We start from the raw sequence: 19,139 nt of genomic DNA on the forward strand, positions 1-19,139 counted from the left end.
TTTACTAAGCCAGAGGCTTTTTTTGGGGATGGTTATGTAGGGAGAAACAGCAAGCAGAGAACAAGGAAAAATTTGCTTGTTCCTGAAGGGAACTGCTCCTGGAGGGAAGCGCCGACTCTTCCAGCACCACACATCCCTGCTCTTGATGGCAGAAGCACCGACCCTCGATGCTGTGATACGGACGGGGAAGGAGCTCTCGGAGCAGTCCGGAGCTCCTGTGCCAGACCCAGCTGGCGGGGAGGTGTGGGAGTCCGTGTCCCTACCCTCCGAGCTCATCCTTGCGACCAGAACCTTTGGGAGCCCCGTGTGTTGTCACAGGGAGGGCTTTTGCGTCCATCCCACGGCGCAATTCCCGGAGGTTGGGGAGAACCGACAGAATGCGCAGAACCCGCTTTGGGACCAGCTCTACCCGCACCGCTGGCTCTCCGAGAGACCTGTTCCCCAAAGCAGCCGCCATCCCTCACTCCCTCCTCTCCCCTTCCCTCCTGCCATCCCCTCTTCCCGGCCCCCTCCCTCCCTTCCTCTCCCCCTGCCCAGCCCCTCACCGGCGCGGCCGCACCGGCTCCTCCTCCGGCTCCCTTCGCTGTAAATCCGCCCCTGGCGCTGGGCAGGGGCTTTTCGCTCCCCTCTTGCTCTGTCCCAGCGTGTTTATTTAGCCGCGGTTAATTATCGTCTGGTTTTTTTCGTGGTTTTTTTTGGGTTTTTTTTTGGTTTTTTTTTTAAGGGAAAATTCAGCGCGGTTCTTTTAGATTTCCTGTTGCGGCGGAGGGGGCGGAGGGGGAGGAAAAATCCAACTCTGCTTTTATTCACCTTTCTTTTTCCCCCTCTCCGCAGAAGGCTGGCTGCGAGCAACGTGGAGCCCAGGCTTTGATGGCACCGGTCGGGCAGGCTGGGAAAGACACACGGCGCATTTCCCGCGGCTGAAGTTTCTCCCCGCCCGGGGGCCGCCCCGTGCCCGCTGAGGGTGGTGCGGGACCCGCGCTCCCGCCCGGGGTTGCCGGCCCGCTTCCCGCCGGGAGAGCCGCAGCATGGGCAGGCAGCGGCGGCTCTGGGCACAGCGCTGGTGCTTCTTGTCGCTGTGGCTGGGCTGCCTGGTGCTGTGTGCGCAGGGAGCGGCCGGGAGACAGAAGCGACAGCCACAGCAGCAGCAGCATCGGCCGGCGCTCCGCGCTCCCTCAGGAGTGGGCAGCCCCTTGTCCGCCGCCGCGCCCCGGGAGGATGGGGCCGGGGGCGCCGCCGGTCGGGTCCGCAGGCGAGGACAGCACGACGGGCTCCGAGGGTAGGGACAAGGCTGAAACCCCCTTCCCCGCCGCCTGCTTGCTCCCCAGGGCATCTCCTCAGCCAGAGCCCCTTGCCGGTGGTCTCCGTGTGTGCCGCCGGTGCTGCTCCCGCTCCCGTCTCTCTGAGGCTGAGGACTCGCGGTTCGCTAAGCTGGGAGTTTGGTCCTTGCCTGTGGAATCTGGCTTACTAATTAGTTCGATTTAATTAAAAGCAGACCTTGTCGGGAGCCTACATTAGAGCTAACGAATTGACCCCATGGGGTTCTTTGGTCCAGCGTCTTCCAATACTGAGATACTTTGACGCTCACCCTTTTAGGGGGTTTCTACAAAGAAATGATGCAGAGTCAGTTTGGTTTTCTTCTTCTGATGTTTCAGGGACTTCTTGGTATTTTGAGTTAGTTTATCCTTATGAGGAGGCATCCCTTCTGTGTAGTGTCAGAGAACAGCAAGAAGCTGTTTTTTGGCAATGCTTTTCAGACTTTGAATGAAAGCAGAATCAAACTCATCTCTTCCATGTCCTCAGTTTTTGCAAGAAGGATTTATGTGGCCTGCCCTTGCCTCGTCTACCTCTACTCTTTTGTATTAATCCGCTGAACTAAGCCAAAATTAAATCTCTTGGAAGAAGATTTTTTTTCCCTTTGGGGAGGATATTTTTGTAGACAGCAAGTTTTTGTTTGTTTTTCGCAGCTGGATTCTTCCCATGTGTGTATGTAAAACATTAAATTCTCTTTAGAGTGCTTGCTATTTTTCACATTTATTGTTTCGTCTGTGTTGCAGGCCGAATGTGTGTGGTACTAGATTTCGCTCCTACTGTTGCCCTGGATGGAGGACCCTGGCTGGAGGGAATCAGTGCATTGTCCGTAAGTGTCTGGCTGCTTCTACTGCTCAAGAGTTTGCAAGGAAAGTATATATTCTTCTAGGAGTCCCACTTTTTCTTCGGCACAAGAAAAGCTACTTCCACTCCTGTGTTTCACGTTATCTTTAGAAATAATGGAAAAAAGGGAAAAAGAAGCAAATCAAGATGGAACTACAGGTCCACACTCCTTGTAACTGAAGGGCTGTATGTTGATAAGGGACATGTCTCCACCTACTTTTTAAAGAAAACGCATGACAGCTCAGGAAAAAAACCCAAAACTTTGTCAAATCAAATACTGAATAGTAGTAACAGGGAAAAAAAAAAGCCAAAAGGTTTTGATAAAGGCAAATCAGATCTTGAAGTTCTCTGAAGCTTGGAATTACAGTCAAAGACAAAGCTTCTTTACATCTGGGATGCTTACTCTCTTGTTTGTTGTTAGTTGTGTTTTGATGGCTGTCAGCCAGACTGGCTACTGGCTGGTATAGGTACTGTGCTGACAGATGGGGTTTTGGACCTACATGGCATGGCAACCAAAAAAGGAAAAAAGTTGTTTGTGAGGGGAATCTGCTCAGTACTCTGGTGGGATGATGTTCTTGGGATGTTTACCATGAAATAGAAAATGAAGTTGAGCTTTCTCTGTGTTAGGTAACGGCAGATAGTAGACAATGCTTCCTTCAGACCTTAAATTTTTAATCTGTTGCCATTTAATTTAGCCTGTCTCTTTTGTTAATAAGTATGGTCAACTTCAGAATTCATGTTCAAGAATGGACTGCTCTTTATGTAAGCAGTGGAGGTCTTTGTCATTCTCCATCTGATTAACTGCTGGCATGCAGGATGAAACTGGGATGATAAGACAAGGTCTGCCAAAATTTTGAGCTTTGGTGGCCTTTTTTTATGATTCCAGGCCTCCCTCACCTGTTCACATCTATTGGTTTTACATGGTTAAACTTGACTGGCTAATATTGGGGATAACTGTGCAGTGTAACACTTATTTCTCAAGCTGACCCAGAATTTCCCAGCAAAGGATTATGGTGCCATTCAGAGGAAGATCCTTTTATTAATGTTGCTGTGGAATAAAAGGAGTTCCTCAGAATGTTCTTTTCACATTTATCAAACTCTTTCAATACTGGCTATTTACTTTAATGTAAAGTAGAGATTTTAAGAAGGATTTGGGCTGCCTATTATGCTGTTGATAGGCTTTTCACATTCAGCTGTGTGTCTGGCTCAAATGTGTTTAGGGGCTTTCAACAATCCTTACAAGATATCCTTTAAATTGTGTCTCTCAGTGCCTCTTAAAGGCCTTGGCCTCAGGTCTGCCCCCATCCTGAATAATCAGATTTCATTTGAATTTATGTGCACAAGGGACATCTTTTAGCTCCTGCCTGCTTACTGCAGTAAGCAATTGAAAAGACAATTGCACTTTCTAACATGTTTATAGGGTGAATGATTCTGGCAGACCAGTATTGTCTGTGACACTTTTCTGTTTCTGCTTTTGGTGAAGGTTTAAGTGTACAGATTTCTATGCTGACATTTAATGTTTGTGGAGATGACATTCTCTTTAGCTAGAGTTTTTTACCTAGAAAAAGCCTCTTGCATAGGATGCTGGACAAGCTATCAAACTTCTGATTGGAGATGTGCTGATTTTAATTGATGCATATTTTAACTGATGATTTTAAAGTGGTATTTCAATGAGGAGAAATCTGTGAGCCAGTGGTAGGTGAAAAAGAAACCATTCTGACCTGACAGTGTTTCAAGCTGATGATGTGGTGGTTGTTGGTGGTCTGTGGCACATTTATGATTAAAAATGATCTTTTATCTGAAAACCAAAGGTCTGGTTACTTTTAGTCTTTTTTTATACAGAATAAACTGTTCTGGTGAAAGTATATTTAGGCTATGCCTTAAGCTCTAGGGTTTTCAGTTGGTAAAAAGTTACTCCTAAATGGAAAATAAATTAACAAATGGACCACATGTAAACCTTGCTTTATCAAGAGATTGACCTTATGGTGTATAAAGATGGACTGAACAGGAATATAAAAACCAACCCTGTTTCTGGTGCTTGTCAAGTGCTCTAAATCCAAGTCCTGGTTCATGGAATAATATTTTAAGTCAGTTCATGGCATGTCTCTAATTCCAGCTAAATAGAAAAATCCCACAAACTCTTTGACTTCTCATGGCTTTACATTTGAGGCATTATTGTAGCAGAATTTAATGATGAATGTAGACAATGCATTTTGCATCTTTTTGATGCCCAAAGAGTGCTGTGGCACATGATCTCCTCAAGGTATTTGTTTGGTTGTAGTCCTTCAGTGGAAATGTACTGCCAGATTATTTGGCAAACTCACAAAACTCCAGGCCTATTTGCAAAGAAATTGTGATTCTTAGGGTTTTTTTTGGTGGTGGTGGTTGGTTGTTTTTGAGGACCTTTTACTATACAAACTGTCTGCTGCACAGTATATGTCTTTTTGAAGTCCTCATTTGTGCTCTAGTGACTCTGCTTCAGCCTTTTGATTCATTTGCTACTTGAGCAGATGAATTTCATGTATTAATTTAGATCTGCTTTAGAATAATTTAGACTTTTAGCTCCGTTGTGTTTTTTTTGGTGGTGTTTGTGTTTTTTTTTTTTTTTTTTTTTTTTTTTTTTTTTTTTTTTGTTTTTTTTTTTGTTTTTTTTTTTTTACGGTGATTCTGTCACTCTCTTCTTCATTGGAGCTGTGCTGGATGGTGAGTGAGAAGGGAATGCAGGACTTTGGGTCATCATGGGGTTGGCACAAGGTCATGCATGTGACACACAGATGTGGGGTGGACAGGCTTTCCTGGGCTTTTTATGGTTAGTTTTTAAATAAAAGTGTGGGAGCTACCTGAGTAAAGGAAACTATATGTAGGGAAACACCACAAAATCTGCAAAGTCCAGCATTTGCACATTGACTTCTCACAAAACTGCTTTGGGCAAAGGATGGATAATCTTGGGAACAGAAAAGGAAAAGACCCTAAAATGCCTTTAAAATGGTGATTATAAGAGTGAAGCCCATAGTGCAAAAATTGGCATTGTTTATATTTCTTCCAATCTTGGATTCATGGTAATGTTTTCTCACAGGTCCTGTGGTCTAAAAGACATGGTTTTAACGATCTTACATTGCTTGCATAATTGGCTGATATTTCTAATTGGGGAAAGAATTGATTACTGTGGTCAGGTCAGTGTTTGAATATGCCTGATTTAATTCTGATTGTCTTCAAATTTTTTAAGAGATACTAATTTTGCCAAAATTCAGTTCACTTCATTCAACTTCAAATTACTTTTACGTATGTAATAGCTGTCCCAATGAAGTGAGTTTTTAAGGGTTGTTTTGGTTTTTTTTCCCCTGCAAGTTTAAGCCTCAGGTTTCTGTTAATCCCTGTCACTCTCTTTCTGTGTTCTTCCTCAGCAATTTGCAGAAATAGCTGTGGTGATGGATTTTGTTCCCGTCCCAACATGTGCACTTGTGCCAGTGGGGAGATATCACCCACGTGTGGTTCAAGACCTGGTAAGGACTTCAAGTTTCAGTGACAAAAATGCCAACTTTCCTTTAAAATAGCTTCTCATTACTGCATACGCAAATGTAAATTACGCTTAGGTAAGACACCTCAAGTTCTTGATCAAGTTTGTTATTCCACACATGCCTGTTTATTCTGTGTGACAAATTTAAATAAAATATGCTTAAAGAGAGAAGGAAGTTTACAAATGAATGTGTCTGGTACTCACATTTTCATGGAGTCCATTTTGGTAAGAAATCAAGATTGTACAGTTTCCAATGCAATTAAAAGTTCTGAGTTGCAACATAATAGTGGAAAACTCTAAAAACCTCTCCATGAGTATACACCTGAAATATGTAGCATAGGTGGTACAAAGCCCATCATTCAGACCCGGTTTTAAAGACTGTGAAAGGCCATTCCTTTGGGGTGTTTTTGGCTGATTTTGGGTCTCTCTCTGCAGCACAGCAGTGCAGCATCAGCTGCAGGAACGGCGGGACGTGCGTGGATGAGCGGTGCCAGTGCCAGAAGGGCTTTTCTGGTGTCCACTGTGAGCAGCGTAAGTCACAGCCAGTTTGCTTGAAGTGCAGTGAAACCCCTGAAAGAAATGCTTGTTTTTGGGGTATGGTGTTTGGCTGGCAGTCATTTCCTGCATGAGGTGCTTTTGTGTTCTCTAAAATTCAAGTTACAGATCGGATTCACTGAGTGGTTTTGGGAAACCCTCTGGGAGCAACATCACTATGCATCCCCCTCCTCATACCAGATGTTCCCTAGTTTTTCATTCTCTTTTAACAAAGTTTTCTCTGCCTCAGGACAATAGTCTCACTGCTGGGTTGAAGAATGTTCTTCTGTTTTCTACTTAGTCTAAGGAAAAAAGGCTTAAATACAGTTCAAGCTATTGGATGCTGGTTTGCGTTGGTGGACAAACTAGAAAGTGAATTATTTGCCCAGCTTTACCTATAACAGCACAGTGTTTACAAGCTGCAGCAATTTAGCAAACAATAAAAGTCCCTAAAGGCTGCAGGGATGAAGAAAGACTCAAAGTGTATTCTGAGGCCAGCTGACTCAGGAAAGAAATTAATTGCATAAAGCAGGCTGAAAGAACTAGAGACAGAGGACAGCTCTGCAAAAACCAGATGGGCTGAATATTGTGGAAGATAATTTTTTTTGCTCTAGTCATTTTTATAAATGCTGGAAAAACAATCTTGTTCATGCTATAACTGGATAAAAGTGTCTTAAAATTTGAGCAAATAGTTGTAATCCTGACCTGTGACCCCAGTGAAATTTCGTATTCAAGGTTGCTGGTCCCTTCCTGCTTCTGTTAAAATATATTAAAATATATTGTTAATATATTCAATACCTGCATGCTCTCAGATAAGGCAGATTTCCAGTGAATAAATGAAAAGATGATTGAATTTTCAAGTGGTGACCCGGAAGCAATCCAGAAAATCTGAACAAACTCTAGAGATTGGTTTCACTGTATCATGTAGGTAAAATTTCAAGCAGGATTATGAATATGTGTCTTCTAGACAGTCTTAAAAATGTAAATATGTTTTTATTTCTATTTAGAAAAAATTAATTGTACATAATCAAGTTAATTGTCTTGCTGAAGTGTCATCCATTAATTCAGTAATGTAACACATGCAACAAAATATCTTCATTTTATGTGTGCATTCTCAGGAAGAGATAATTCTGTTTGGTGGTTCTTGGTGAGAAGTAAGGCTTTATCACATTTCCACACAACAGTATATTTTATGATTTCCACTATGATACAGGAGTAGTGTGTACCTTTTTTCCGTTTGGAATTATTACCTTCTCTAGGTTTCTGAGGTTCTTTTGCCCGGGATACTCAAATTTGTTACAAATATCACATCCAGACTGAGGAGACGCATTTATAAAAGCAGCCTAATGACTTTAAGACTAAAAATATAAAGTTTAAAAAATTTTGTGACTGTCCTGTGAACTGAAACGTTGTGATTTGGAACATGTGCTCATTTTGGACCATTTTGATGAAATGACCTGAAGCAAAGAGTCAGAAGGTAGCTCAAATGAGTTAGTTAAGGCACACTTTTGATGGTGTTTTTCAGCCTCTCTGTAGAACTGTCTTCCTTTTGAACTGAGAAAATTCACTGGTCTGGCAGGAAGCTTTGTTCTTGATTCAGACCATTGGTAAAGAGTATGAGTGGCTGTTCTGAAGTCCCATGACAGTGAAATATCTTTCTCATCTAAGTGTACTTTGGATTTATAACCCTTTCACCCCACCCTGCTTCCTCCTTCACCACAAAAAAATTTTTTTTTTGGGATCTTTTATGACACAGGTTTTTTTCAGGTAAAAAATGATGAGCTAAACAGGTAATTCTTTACCTTTGCTTCTAAACATCACTCCTCCTTCCAGCAGCATCAACTCTGAGAGATGATCATATCTCTCTTGGACTGCTTTCTCTTCTCAAAAGGTTTGTTGCTGTTGTGACTGAAAAACTCAATTTAATATGCCCAAAAATACGTGAGGTTTGACAGACAGGTAACTTCAGTGAGGGATAAGTTCTTATATAATTCTTACGAGTGACTCGAGCTGCACAGCTGATTAAAACACACTGAAGCTGAACATGTGCTGTTAAATCTGTGCTGAATCTGTGCTGAGCAGCTGTTTGCAGTTAATATCAGCAGGTGCTGGTGAATTTGGTTTGCACAGTCATTAATAATAGAGGTGCAGGTGGAGATCAGCTCCATCCTCGGGCCTAGAAAGACTTAGAGCAGTGGGAGAAAAATGAGTATTTTTAAAATGACGCCTGTGCTAATCTGTAAATGTCATTGCCACAGCGTTATTAACCTTTCTGCCTGTTTGTTTTGTTAGTTGAAGCTGTGTGTGAGAGTGGCTGTCAGAATGGAGGAAGGTGTGTTGGACCCAACCGCTGCGCTTGTGTCTATGGCTTCACTGGCCCTCAGTGCCAAAGAGGTAAAAGGAATTTAAGGAAGGAAACTGTGAGTAGTTGTATGCAAAAAAATGCTGTGTGTACATGTTTTATGCTGTGTATTTTCAGCCAGTGAACCACTTATTATTTTTAATTTTAGAAAGTGTCTTCTTTTTCTTTTTTTTTTAGTTTGGCAGGCACATTAAAAATTGACACATACAAAGCCTAATTGGTAGGAAGTTCAGCTCATTTAGGCTGCATATTTTGTTCACATAATAGTTAAAAGATGAGATGTCTTTAGCTCTCTGCTACGTGAAATAACCCAGCAGAATTGGTGGTGGTGTTGGGATTGTGTAAGTCTAGATAATTGAAGAATTTTTTTTCTGTATAACACCTCTTTCATAAGAGAAACTTGGGAAGTAATTTGCTCTGGTTAGTTGGGAAGAAGTCAGAAAACGACTGAAAAAATAGGAAATTACCATAGTACAGGGATTAGTTCCTAAACCCATTCTTATTCTAGAGTGCATCTCAGAGATGGCTTCTGAAGGGAGTCCTGTGGAAATCCCTTTTTCAAAATTCAGCTGTGAAATGCTCAGAGCTGTGTATAAATTTGGAGAAATATCTTGAAAAAATATCTTGCACCTTTTTATGTTTTTAATTTTTTTTTAGCATTTTTTACTGTGACATGGAAATAATTTCCATGGAGGTAAAGGAAGTAAAAAGCCACACACTGAAAAAGCAGGAGTTTCTATTTGCTATTCCAGGCTGTTTTATATACCCACTAGGTATCACAAGAGTAAGAGGAATGCAAAGGATCAGTTTGTCACTAGCTGAGTGTTGTTTTCATTCTTATAACGTGATTTGCAGTTTTCTGTTTATCCCATATCCTGTAGTTGCTTCTTCTGAAGCAAACACAAGGACTCAAATCTTACACAGTTTGGTTAGTGGAGAAATAGGAAGTAGTATCTTGTTAAAAATTTGTTAATACTTAGAGCTGTTTTGTAGCCATTCAGAGGTATGTCTGTCCACAGTGTATACCTGTCTAAAATAAGAGGTTACCAAGTCTTTTTGTTTGGAATGGATTTCAAGGGATTGGACAAGGTTAGGATAATTTGTAGTTTGAGCCTTGCTTCTAATGGATCTTAACACTGCAAATTCTAAAGTCTGAGCTATGTCTCTAAGTTGGATTATAATTCTAGCTGAACTATGGCATAATAGAATTGCAATATTCAATTTTCATTTTTTTAAAAATTTAGTTGATTGCATTCAGAAATGCTTTATATTTTTTGCCAGACAACTTGTTATCCTAGATAAAAGAAATCATTCCTAGTTAAGATTTGCTTCTGTTCTCTGACTACATTCAGGGCTCTGGAATCATATTGATGCATATGACAGACTCCAGCTGTGATGATGGCTCAGAGTTTTTAGTAATGATATTTATACTTTAAATTGTTTGACCTTCAAAGCTTAAAAGATTCTACTACACTTGGGTGTTGCAGCCTAACTTTTGTGATGTTGGAAGGGTTTAGGTTTGCTTTCTTGCCGTTCACTGTGAAATCTTCAGCTGCAGAATTCAAGCCTTCTACAAGAATTTAAACATCATTGTTTTGGCATCTGTATTTCACAGCTCTCTTTGAAAGTTCTAGGTTTTCAGTTTTGTGTAGAGTGCTCTTGTTCTGCAACAGTTCATCTGCCATTTGTGGGTATTTGAAAATCAAGGTATTTCAATTAAAGGTTTGCATTTTATTGCTTGAAATTGGAGGTAGTGAGCCAAATTTTCCTCTGTCACTGTCAATAAATATAGCATTTATAATTGCATATATAATAACTATCAAATATATCTCATCTAATATAGTATGCTTTTACAGCTTTGAAAGGGCTAAGTAAAATTTGCCTACTCTTGGTGTTGCATAGACCTTCTCATACTCAAATACAGAAGTTACTAATTCATTTTACTATTATTCAGTTAAAGAAAGGTGACTACTATAGTGTACCTTGATAATAACTATAAAAAGTATCTAAGTCATCATTTTGTTTATGCTTTACATGAGGTGGAGTAAGTGAAAGTACTGTAAAAGCTGCCTGAAATGCCTGTTTAGTTCAACAGTAATTTGTAATTTATGCTTTTAATGTAATAATTTATGCTTTCCAGTAAATAGCAGAATGCAGTGATTTCTTCATCTGTGGCTTGCCATAGTTGCCTGTAATATTTTACAGCAAAAAGTGTCTCAGTGGTTTAATTTTAAACTGAATTTAACAGCAGTTCATAACTCTTTGAGTAAAATTTTATAGTTTTAGGATATGTGAACTTCCCTTGCAGATCACCTCAAAGTTATAAGAGACGTTGTTTTTGTAATTTTTATTTACATCATTTTGTTTTAAATGCATGCTTTTTATGGTTCTGTAAATTAAGTTCTTTAAAATTAGGTATTTTCTTCCTAATACAGAACATGTGTGTGTTTCCTTCAGCTTGGCCTCCCAGCCTAAGCTGTAGATAAAATGTGGTTGGTTTTTCAGCTATCTGGGCTCTGAGCAGACTAATTTCCGGGCTGGAGACAGGAGGCTGAGCAGTAACTGATGACTGTCATGATCAGAGTATTTAACTTGAGGCTTTCTGCTGGGTTAAAAAGAGAGAAAAACCTGTTTGGGAGTTCCTGCTTTTTCTGATAGGTACGCGTACCTCTTACATTTCCTGTCAGGTTTTGGTCAGCTGCTTGTCTTTGGTTTGCAAGCACACAAGATCCAAGGTTTTTGTGTGGTGTTTTAAAGGAAAAAAAAAAAAAAAAAAAAAAAAAGATGTTGAAATGTCTACAGTTGAGTTTTCCCAGCGAAAAGAATGGAAAAAAGAGAGAACAACAGAAAAAGAGGCCTCGTTCTCAGTTGTTCATGTAAGGAAAATTTTTTTCCTAGCATGACCAATTCCTTTGGTTTCTCAACACTGTAAATGATAGTTGTGTCACTACTCGTGGTCTGTGCATTTTTTAAAATTGATAATCTTCAGAGACATGAAGCTGTGGAAAAGCAAGGATGTTTTCTTCCTTCTTTATTATGGGATAAGGGGAAGAAGAAGTGAGAAAGGCAAATCTTGTCGATGCTGTAACTTTGCCTTCATCCGATATAGAGGGAGGAAGAACAGTTGTTGTTTACTCCATAAATGGCTCATAATTGGAAGCAAAAAGGTTTGGAATGAGTAGAAATGCATAGCTTGGGAAGTGCATCCTTTTGAAGAGGGAGGAGAATTTAAAAAAAAGTTATCAAGCTTTGACAGGTAAGAAATGGGAAAAATAAGCAAGTACACTATTTAAATATCAGCTTTCCAGTAGCTGCAGGGGGCCTAAAACAGATCTGGAGAGGGATTTTTTTACAAGGGCAGGTAGGTTTAAGACGAGGTGATGGCTTTAAACTTCCAGAGGGCAGGGTTAGATGGGCAGGAATTGTTCCCTGGCAGGGTGGGCAGGCCCTGGCACAGGGTGCCCAGAGCAGCTGGGGCTGCCCCTGGATCCCTGGCAGTGCCCAAGGCCAGGCTGGACATTGGGGCTTGGAACAGCCTGGGATAGTGGAAGGTGTCCCTGCCATGGCAGGGGTTGGAATAGATTGATCTTTAAGGCCATTTCTGACCCAAACTGTTCTGGGAGACTAAAATTCTCTGTCTATAACATGAGATAAAAAGCTTTGCTTTAAGCTGGGCAGTGGATGGAAAAGCTTATCAACAGCACAGAGAAACAAGTAGGACAAAGCAAAAGCATCCTCAGTTAAAGTGTTGTTAGTGTATAATAACTGAGGCAGAAGAGTAAAGAATAATACAGGGCTGAAGTAGACATAGACTGAGGCAGCTGATGGGCACAGGGGTTATAGAGATGTTGGGGGATAATACATGTGTTTAAATTAGGCTAGCGTAGCAAACTGACACAGATTTGTATAGGAGTCAATACTTCTCAAATACAATTCTAATTATAAAGAAGAAGTACAATATATATTTAGTCTGTGGTGCTGCTGAAGATGCTTGTGTGTGCTTAAGTGACAGTGATCAGGTCTAAATGAAGCACCAGAAAATGTAATTCCTTGAGGAAAAAACTTCTTCTGACAAGTTATTTGGAAGACCTCTTAACTTCACACAGCTTTTCCTGGCTGTTGATGCTAGCAGTACCATGAGGTGCTTAACAGCAAAAATGTTTTTTGGTCAGCAAGTTCTTCTCTTTTTGTGGGAATCTCGGGAAGATAGCTTTTTAGTTTTGCTGTGAGGTTGGTGGGATTTTTTCCCCCTTTATTAATGGCTGCTATCATCCTGAGCTAGAGTAGAGGTTTATTTGTGGTCTTCCTGCTTCTTTTCTTTCAGTGTACAGTAAATGAAAGACTGACCTGCTAAACAACAGCTTAAATCATCTTCAGTCCCATTGTAGCCTTTGGGAAGTGCAGCTTGTGGCCTTGGGTTATTTTCTACAGGTTCATAAAGAAGCTGTGCAAGGCTTGTTGAGTGAAGAAAAAAGTAATTAGTTTTCTGTGGCATGCTCAAAACTACAAGGCCCAGTTCACAGGGGATGTTCATGGTCCCTGAGGGAAATACAAGTGTTAAATCATCAACTTGAAGCCTAAGTTAACTAAAATAAATTAAGTTCTGTTTAATAAAATTAGCTAAAAATAAGTCAGAAGTAGTTTAAAGCTATAGAATGTGAATCTTCTTAAAATTTGCAACTTTCACCATTCTGGTCTACTTTTATCTCTTTAATTTTTTTTTTGGAAAGCATTTCTGTCAGCTTTTGCAACACTCAGCTGATGGCTGATTGCAAGCAAAATGCTGCAATGGTCATGGTTTTTTATAGAAAAAGGAGTTTCAATTTAGACTAAAAAAAAAAGCATTCTTCTATTCCTGTTGGAAATAGTAGAGATAAGAATTGCAAATACCTGCCGTAGTAAGAGGCAAAGCTTCATCTGACAGGTAAGTACCTGAGTCAAGACATAAAATGAAATATATCTGTGTTGGAAGAACCTGTTGGATATCTTGGAGGGTTTTTTCTTGTCAGATGTTAATAAAAGTGCAGTCCCTGCTCACCAAGCTCCTGTTTCTGCTGCAGGTTCTGGCCTGTAAATACTGACCCACATCATCCCCTGATGGATTCCAGCAGGGCAGATTCAAAAAGCTGCTTTCCTGCTCTCAGATGTCAATACCTGGTGATGTTACAGGGCTCTGGCACTGCATTCCCTGCTTTTGTTGTCCCAAAACAAGTTTTTTACCTCCCAAAACAAGTTTTTCTAAGGGAAATATCCAGAAAAAGCTGCACAGAATGTGTGTTTACTTGTCAGCTGGCATTGGAAAATTTCTCCTTCTAGGTCTGCAGAAGATACAACATTTAGCAGTTTTAAAAATGACAGGGGTAATGCTGATCATGCTGATTGCAGTAGTGATGAAGGAAGTCCTGTGATTCCAGTCAGTGTCTCTCCCTTACTCCCTTCTTTTAATTTTAAGTCAATCCCAACAAAAGAAAAAGGTAAAAACCCTTAAATGCAGCAGTTTTGCTGCTTTTGAAGCACTTGAAATCTTCAGAACTTCTCAGATTGTTCAAGCAGAGGACAGGCATGTGTGATAGAAGTGGGATTGTTGCACTTTGTATTAGAATTAAAAGCAGAGGTTTTATGCCTTTAAAGTAGGTCTACAAAAGTAAAATGAAAATATGGATTTCAGTGACCTCTTCTAAGGGCTTGAGAGTTTTCACCAGAGTGTAGCAGCTCAGGCACAGGGAATGTTTCACTGGTTTAAATCATTTAAAATGGAAGCTCTGTAGTTGTGCTGCCCTAAAATGTGAAAAGAAAGAAGGAACTACTAGAACCTTATACTTAGAGCCAATGATATATTTTCTTCATGTATCTATTCTTTAAAAGCTGCACTTGAAAAGTGGTTTTTTTCCTCTTATCTACAGGAGGAACAAGCCTAGGAGAGCATAAAATACTGTGTTTTTTATGTGTCAGGTAGGACTTAGACTGGCTTATGCTCTGCATCTAAGGATTGTTCACTGAAAGTGAAATGGGTCTGATAATACAGAGCAGTGAAGCAAAAACATGAGTGAGAAATGTGTTGCAGATGAGAGGGAAGATGATGGCTTTGAAAAATTCTGTCTGATCTTATCTTTTCCCTTCCTCAGTGAAAATTTTGCTCTTGGTCAGATGCACTAAAATGTCACCTTCTCTTTAACTACCTGGGGAGAGAGAAAATAGAAGTGAGCAAGGCCGTGATGGCTTTGTTAGAGTTTCAGAAGAAAAGATTATTTCTTCTGAAAACTAAAAATAATATTAATTTTATTAAGATAATCACTTTGTAAGATGTCCAGGAAAAAAAAGCCAAAAAAACTTGATCTATTTCCAAGATATCTAGGAAAGTTAGAGACCAGACGAAGTTGAGACACTTGCCCTCAGGGAGTGTCTTTTAAAAAGAAAATGCAAAAATATCTGGAATAGTCATGTAAATAGTAAAACTTTCTGTCAAATTCATCAAGTAGTAATGTTATCTATTACTTATATAGGTGTTCTAGGCAAAATTGGAGAAAGCAGAAATAATCTGAAGAACTGCAAAGAGGAAGAAGTTTTGAAGTACTGTAAAGAGGAAGAAATAATCAAAATTTTCACTTTTTTTGATTTTAAAATGTATTAGAATAAGTTAGACGAGTTTCCTCTTAAGTTTACAGGTATTGTGTAGAAGGGGCTTGAAGGATTATCTAGGAAAGTAAGGAACCTTGGAAGCTTATTTCTGTAATGGTTAGGAATGTCTGAAATTGTTTTTTTACCTTGGTTCCATATTTGATCTGAGAGAGAGTGAAAGAAGGGTTTGGGTATTGCAGTGGGGGAGCAGGAAATAGGAGAGGTAAAGTACATTTTATTTAATAACACCTGCACAGTTGTTTGTGAAACACTGAGTTTGAAAAATAAGAAGTAGGAAGATGGGTTTTTTTTTTTTTTATTTGCTTGCTTTTCTTTTAAAAGGTATTGTCATTCACCTGAGAACTTGTTTTGATGAATAAGAAAGGAGTTTTTGATAAAACTGTCTCAAATGTTGAGCCAAGAGGATGTGTGTGGAGAACCCAAAACTCTGTGTGGCTTTGGTTGAAGTTTAGATATGTGACAGATATTTGGAAGGAATTTTCTTTTCTGTATTTTCTACACCTGATATTTTTCATTATATCTGTTATGCTTCAAGCTCCCTTACAGTGAATTAAATGTTAAGGTCTAAAATCCTGCAAATTTGATCTGCGTTAAATTTTCAACCATATCTGTCTTCATAAGCATTAATTATGCAGTATCTTAAAAGCTGTAGTTGCTATAATAAAATATGTATGGAAAAGAGTCATCCAGGTATTATCAGGAGTATTTTACTGAAGCCAGTCAAGAGCACATTACATCCAGGATTGCAAAACCAAGGAGTGCCAAAAGTAAACTGGCTTATTCCACCTCAGACTAATAACTTGCTATGTGAGAAACAGGATTAAAGTATTTCTGTATTGAGAGGATATATGAATTACCTTCCTTCCTATATTTTGGTTGTGAAAAGATACTCAGCTTTATAATGTCTCCCTGAAAATCTTGTGTAAGCCCCAGAGGTAAATTTCTGAAGCCCTTTGTTTTTTGCTGAACACACCCAAAAGATCTGAAGAGCAGAAACTGTGTTTCTGCCTCTGCACAGACAGAACTCTAGTAAATACTAGCAGGCTGGGTTTTTTAGCTTATTATGAACTCAAATTATCACAGCAGTCTAGACAGTCATTTGAGAAAATGTTTCTTGCAGTTTAAATAGACATACATATATTTAATTTTTTTTCTAAGGGTAATGTGTGAAACAGTTATTTTTCCTGCTTAGGTTCATAATTAAGGAGATTGTTTTCAGGTCCAATGTCTGTGGTTTTATTAGGGTTTCTGGTCTACTGAGAATGGCTTGTGCTTTTTTCCATGCCTTTATAATTTACACAGGGGCTGGTTATGAAATATTTTCTCTCCTCATTTTGTGAGTATGGGTGCATTCTGAAAGCCTTGGCTTTTGCTGTGGGGAATGACACTGAACGCCAGAATAGGAGGGGAAGGTGGAATGTGCTCTTTTTCAGCAATACTCTTTAAAAGCATGTCCTGTCTTAAAATTTAAGTCTTCCTCTTCCCTTATTCTGGGATTCTGTTCCTTTGAGGTTGAATTGAGGAGCACTGACTTCATGGAGCAGGGAACCAAAAGCCTATGGACAGTGTAATTCAAGGTTCCATTTTGTGGTCGAGGAAAGTAGCATATTTTTGCATGCACAGAGTAAATTATTTGCTTCTTAATTCCTGGGATGTGAAAGAATTAATTAAGAGTTTATTGGGCATCTACCTGGCTTTCCAGCATCCAAGCTTTGATAAGTAAGGTATTTTTGGAGGAGAAGCATGTAAGGAAGAAGCAGCAGGCAGCATGAAGGAGTTCCTTCACTGCTTTAGATATTGTAAAACAAACATGTACAACCATCATATTAGGGTAGTTGGCATAAACTGCTGAATCTTAGAGAAAAACAAAAAAATAGTGTTTCGCTTTTTTGTCTGTTATTTGACCAGGGATGATTCAGTCTGTAACTTCTTGCAATGACTGATGATTAGTATTCCATTGTGTGTCAGACTGTGTGCTAAGTGTTGGGATTTTATTAGTCCCACCTCAGGACATCTTTATGTAGTAGCAGGTCCTGTGGGAACATAAGGAAATATGCACATTTACAAGGAGCTCCAACCAGACCAAAATTGGACAGCCAAAATTCAGGAATACTTCTCTCCCAGTTTTTATTCTGTGCTTGAAATTTTCTGTCAGTCAGTATGTGATACTTCAGTTACACGTGGAAATGTTTTTTTCCAAGAAGTTTTTAAGGAAATGCTTGAATTCTGGAAGATGCTGAATTCCATTAATGACAAAAGTGAAGTATTTCCCTGTTACTGTGTTTCTGTGGCTTTTTTCTTTTTTTTTTTTTTTGTGTGTGTGTGTGTGTGTACTTTTCAAAATGCTTTGTGTCCTGAAGTATTAGGGGCATTTTCTTCAATGTTCAGATCAAGTAGACAAAATTGCATTTTATTTCAGAAATATTGTTGTTTATCTGCTACTTTGCCATTTCTCCCCCCCCCATATGCTTAGATATGCAAGAACAAATTGCTTTTAATTAAAATAGTAATAAGAAATGCAGTTACTACTACACTAAGACTTTATTTGCTTAAAACTGTCATAATACCAATTATATAAAACTGTGTGTGTGAACCATGGAGTTGTTGCTTTTGGAAAAAAACTGCTGCTGCTGTTCCAGCCAGAGGAAAATGAGAATATGCTTAGAATGGACGTGACAGAAATACTGGTGGAACCTGGAATTTTGCTAAAAGCTGCTAAGCTCACACAGATTCTTGAATTCAACCTGTGGCTTTTCCTTCTTTCATTTACAGCTGCCCTCCAGTTCCTTTTCAGCTCTCCAAGTGTGTGTTGTTAAGTTATCCAGTCAGTCACAGTGTGATGAGAAGTTTTGTATCACAGGAGCTGGTCAGAAAAGGTCATGTGGGACCACTAGAACAGTAATAAAATTTCAACCTGGAAATGAAAGTTGTCAGCTGTATAAAAACGTTCAAACCTTCATGATGTATTTAACATCAGTGTTCAAAACCATTTTCCACTAAGCTGCTCTTCTGTATTACATGTGAGAATAAACTTTATAGACCACTTCAGGTAATGACTAAAGAACCTTCTGGGGATATGTCCCAGCTCTGAGTTAGCAGCAATTTTAAATGTCTGAAAGACTTTTCTGTTCATTATTTATGTTAATAATAAACGTGATGCTATCGGATACTTAACTGAGGACTTTGCACACAAGTTTCTTAGGAAAAAATCAAGAAAAGGAGGCTTGGATTTTGCTATTCAGGTTTATAAGAACTCCTCAGTCTAAATAGCAGTGCTGCCCACAGATTATTTTTTCCAAGAAAATTAATAGCATTGCCAACTCCCTTTCATATTCCAGAGACTCATTGTTCATTTCCAGCCAGCAGTCTTTTTTGCCATAACTTTTTGGATGTCACCTTTGAAAAAAATTCTTCTGATTTATATCAAGTACAATCCACCTACCTTCTTGTTACCTTTGAAGTGACCCTTATTGTGTACTCTGTGCTGGCAGCTAAGCATTTACTGTGAAAAAGCCCCCCAAATTTCCATATAAAGTTGATCAAAACATTAAAGGAAGATAAATTTTAGATAATATTTAATAAACATATGCACTTTAAATTGTTTAAATAGCTTTTTGCATTACTGTGACTTATGATCTGCAGATGTTGGAGTTGAGTAAGAAGAATAATATTTACATATGCATAAATTTCAGATTTGTGCTCTGAACCCAAGGACAGTTATAAGTATTGCCAGCCCTTTCATACTCACATGAAAAGTTTGTCAAGGAGAGCCTTGATTTCCCTTTCTTTGGAAGGTTTGGGCAATGCTGTCATTTATCCAGAATAAGTGGGAGAACTGGGCATGCCTTGCTCTTCCAGTCCTGATGGTCCCATGGTAGGAATCCATGGAATACCATGGAATTTCCCCTTGCAGGAAGATGAAGTTTGACTACA

At 39.4% G+C, this 19,139-nt stretch overlaps 1 protein-coding gene across 3 annotated transcripts in view; it reads left to right on the forward strand.

The window, feature by feature from the left end:
• The first annotated feature begins 952 nt into the window (after positions 1–952).
• The window catches only part of FBN2 (fibrillin 2), a 120,992-nt gene continuing 102,805 nt past the window's right edge, over positions 953–19,139 (forward strand). For all 3 annotated transcript variants that reach the window (XM_050986495.1, XM_050986496.1, XM_050986497.1), the window contains exons 1-5: positions 953–1,279; positions 2,058–2,140; positions 5,559–5,657; positions 6,107–6,202; positions 8,498–8,599. In XM_050986495.1, coding sequence (XP_050842452.1) covers positions 1,029–1,279; positions 2,058–2,140; positions 5,559–5,657; positions 6,107–6,202; positions 8,498–8,599 — 631 coding nt within the window. In that variant the 5' untranslated portion in view covers positions 953–1,028. The remainder of the gene's footprint in view (positions 1,280–2,057; positions 2,141–5,558; positions 5,658–6,106; positions 6,203–8,497; positions 8,600–19,139) is intronic.

The sequence above is a fragment of the Serinus canaria genome, chromosome Z (assembly GCF_022539315.1).
Source record: "Serinus canaria isolate serCan28SL12 chromosome Z, serCan2020, whole genome shotgun sequence".
NCBI classification, from domain to species: Eukaryota; Metazoa; Chordata; class Aves; order Passeriformes; family Fringillidae; genus Serinus; species Serinus canaria.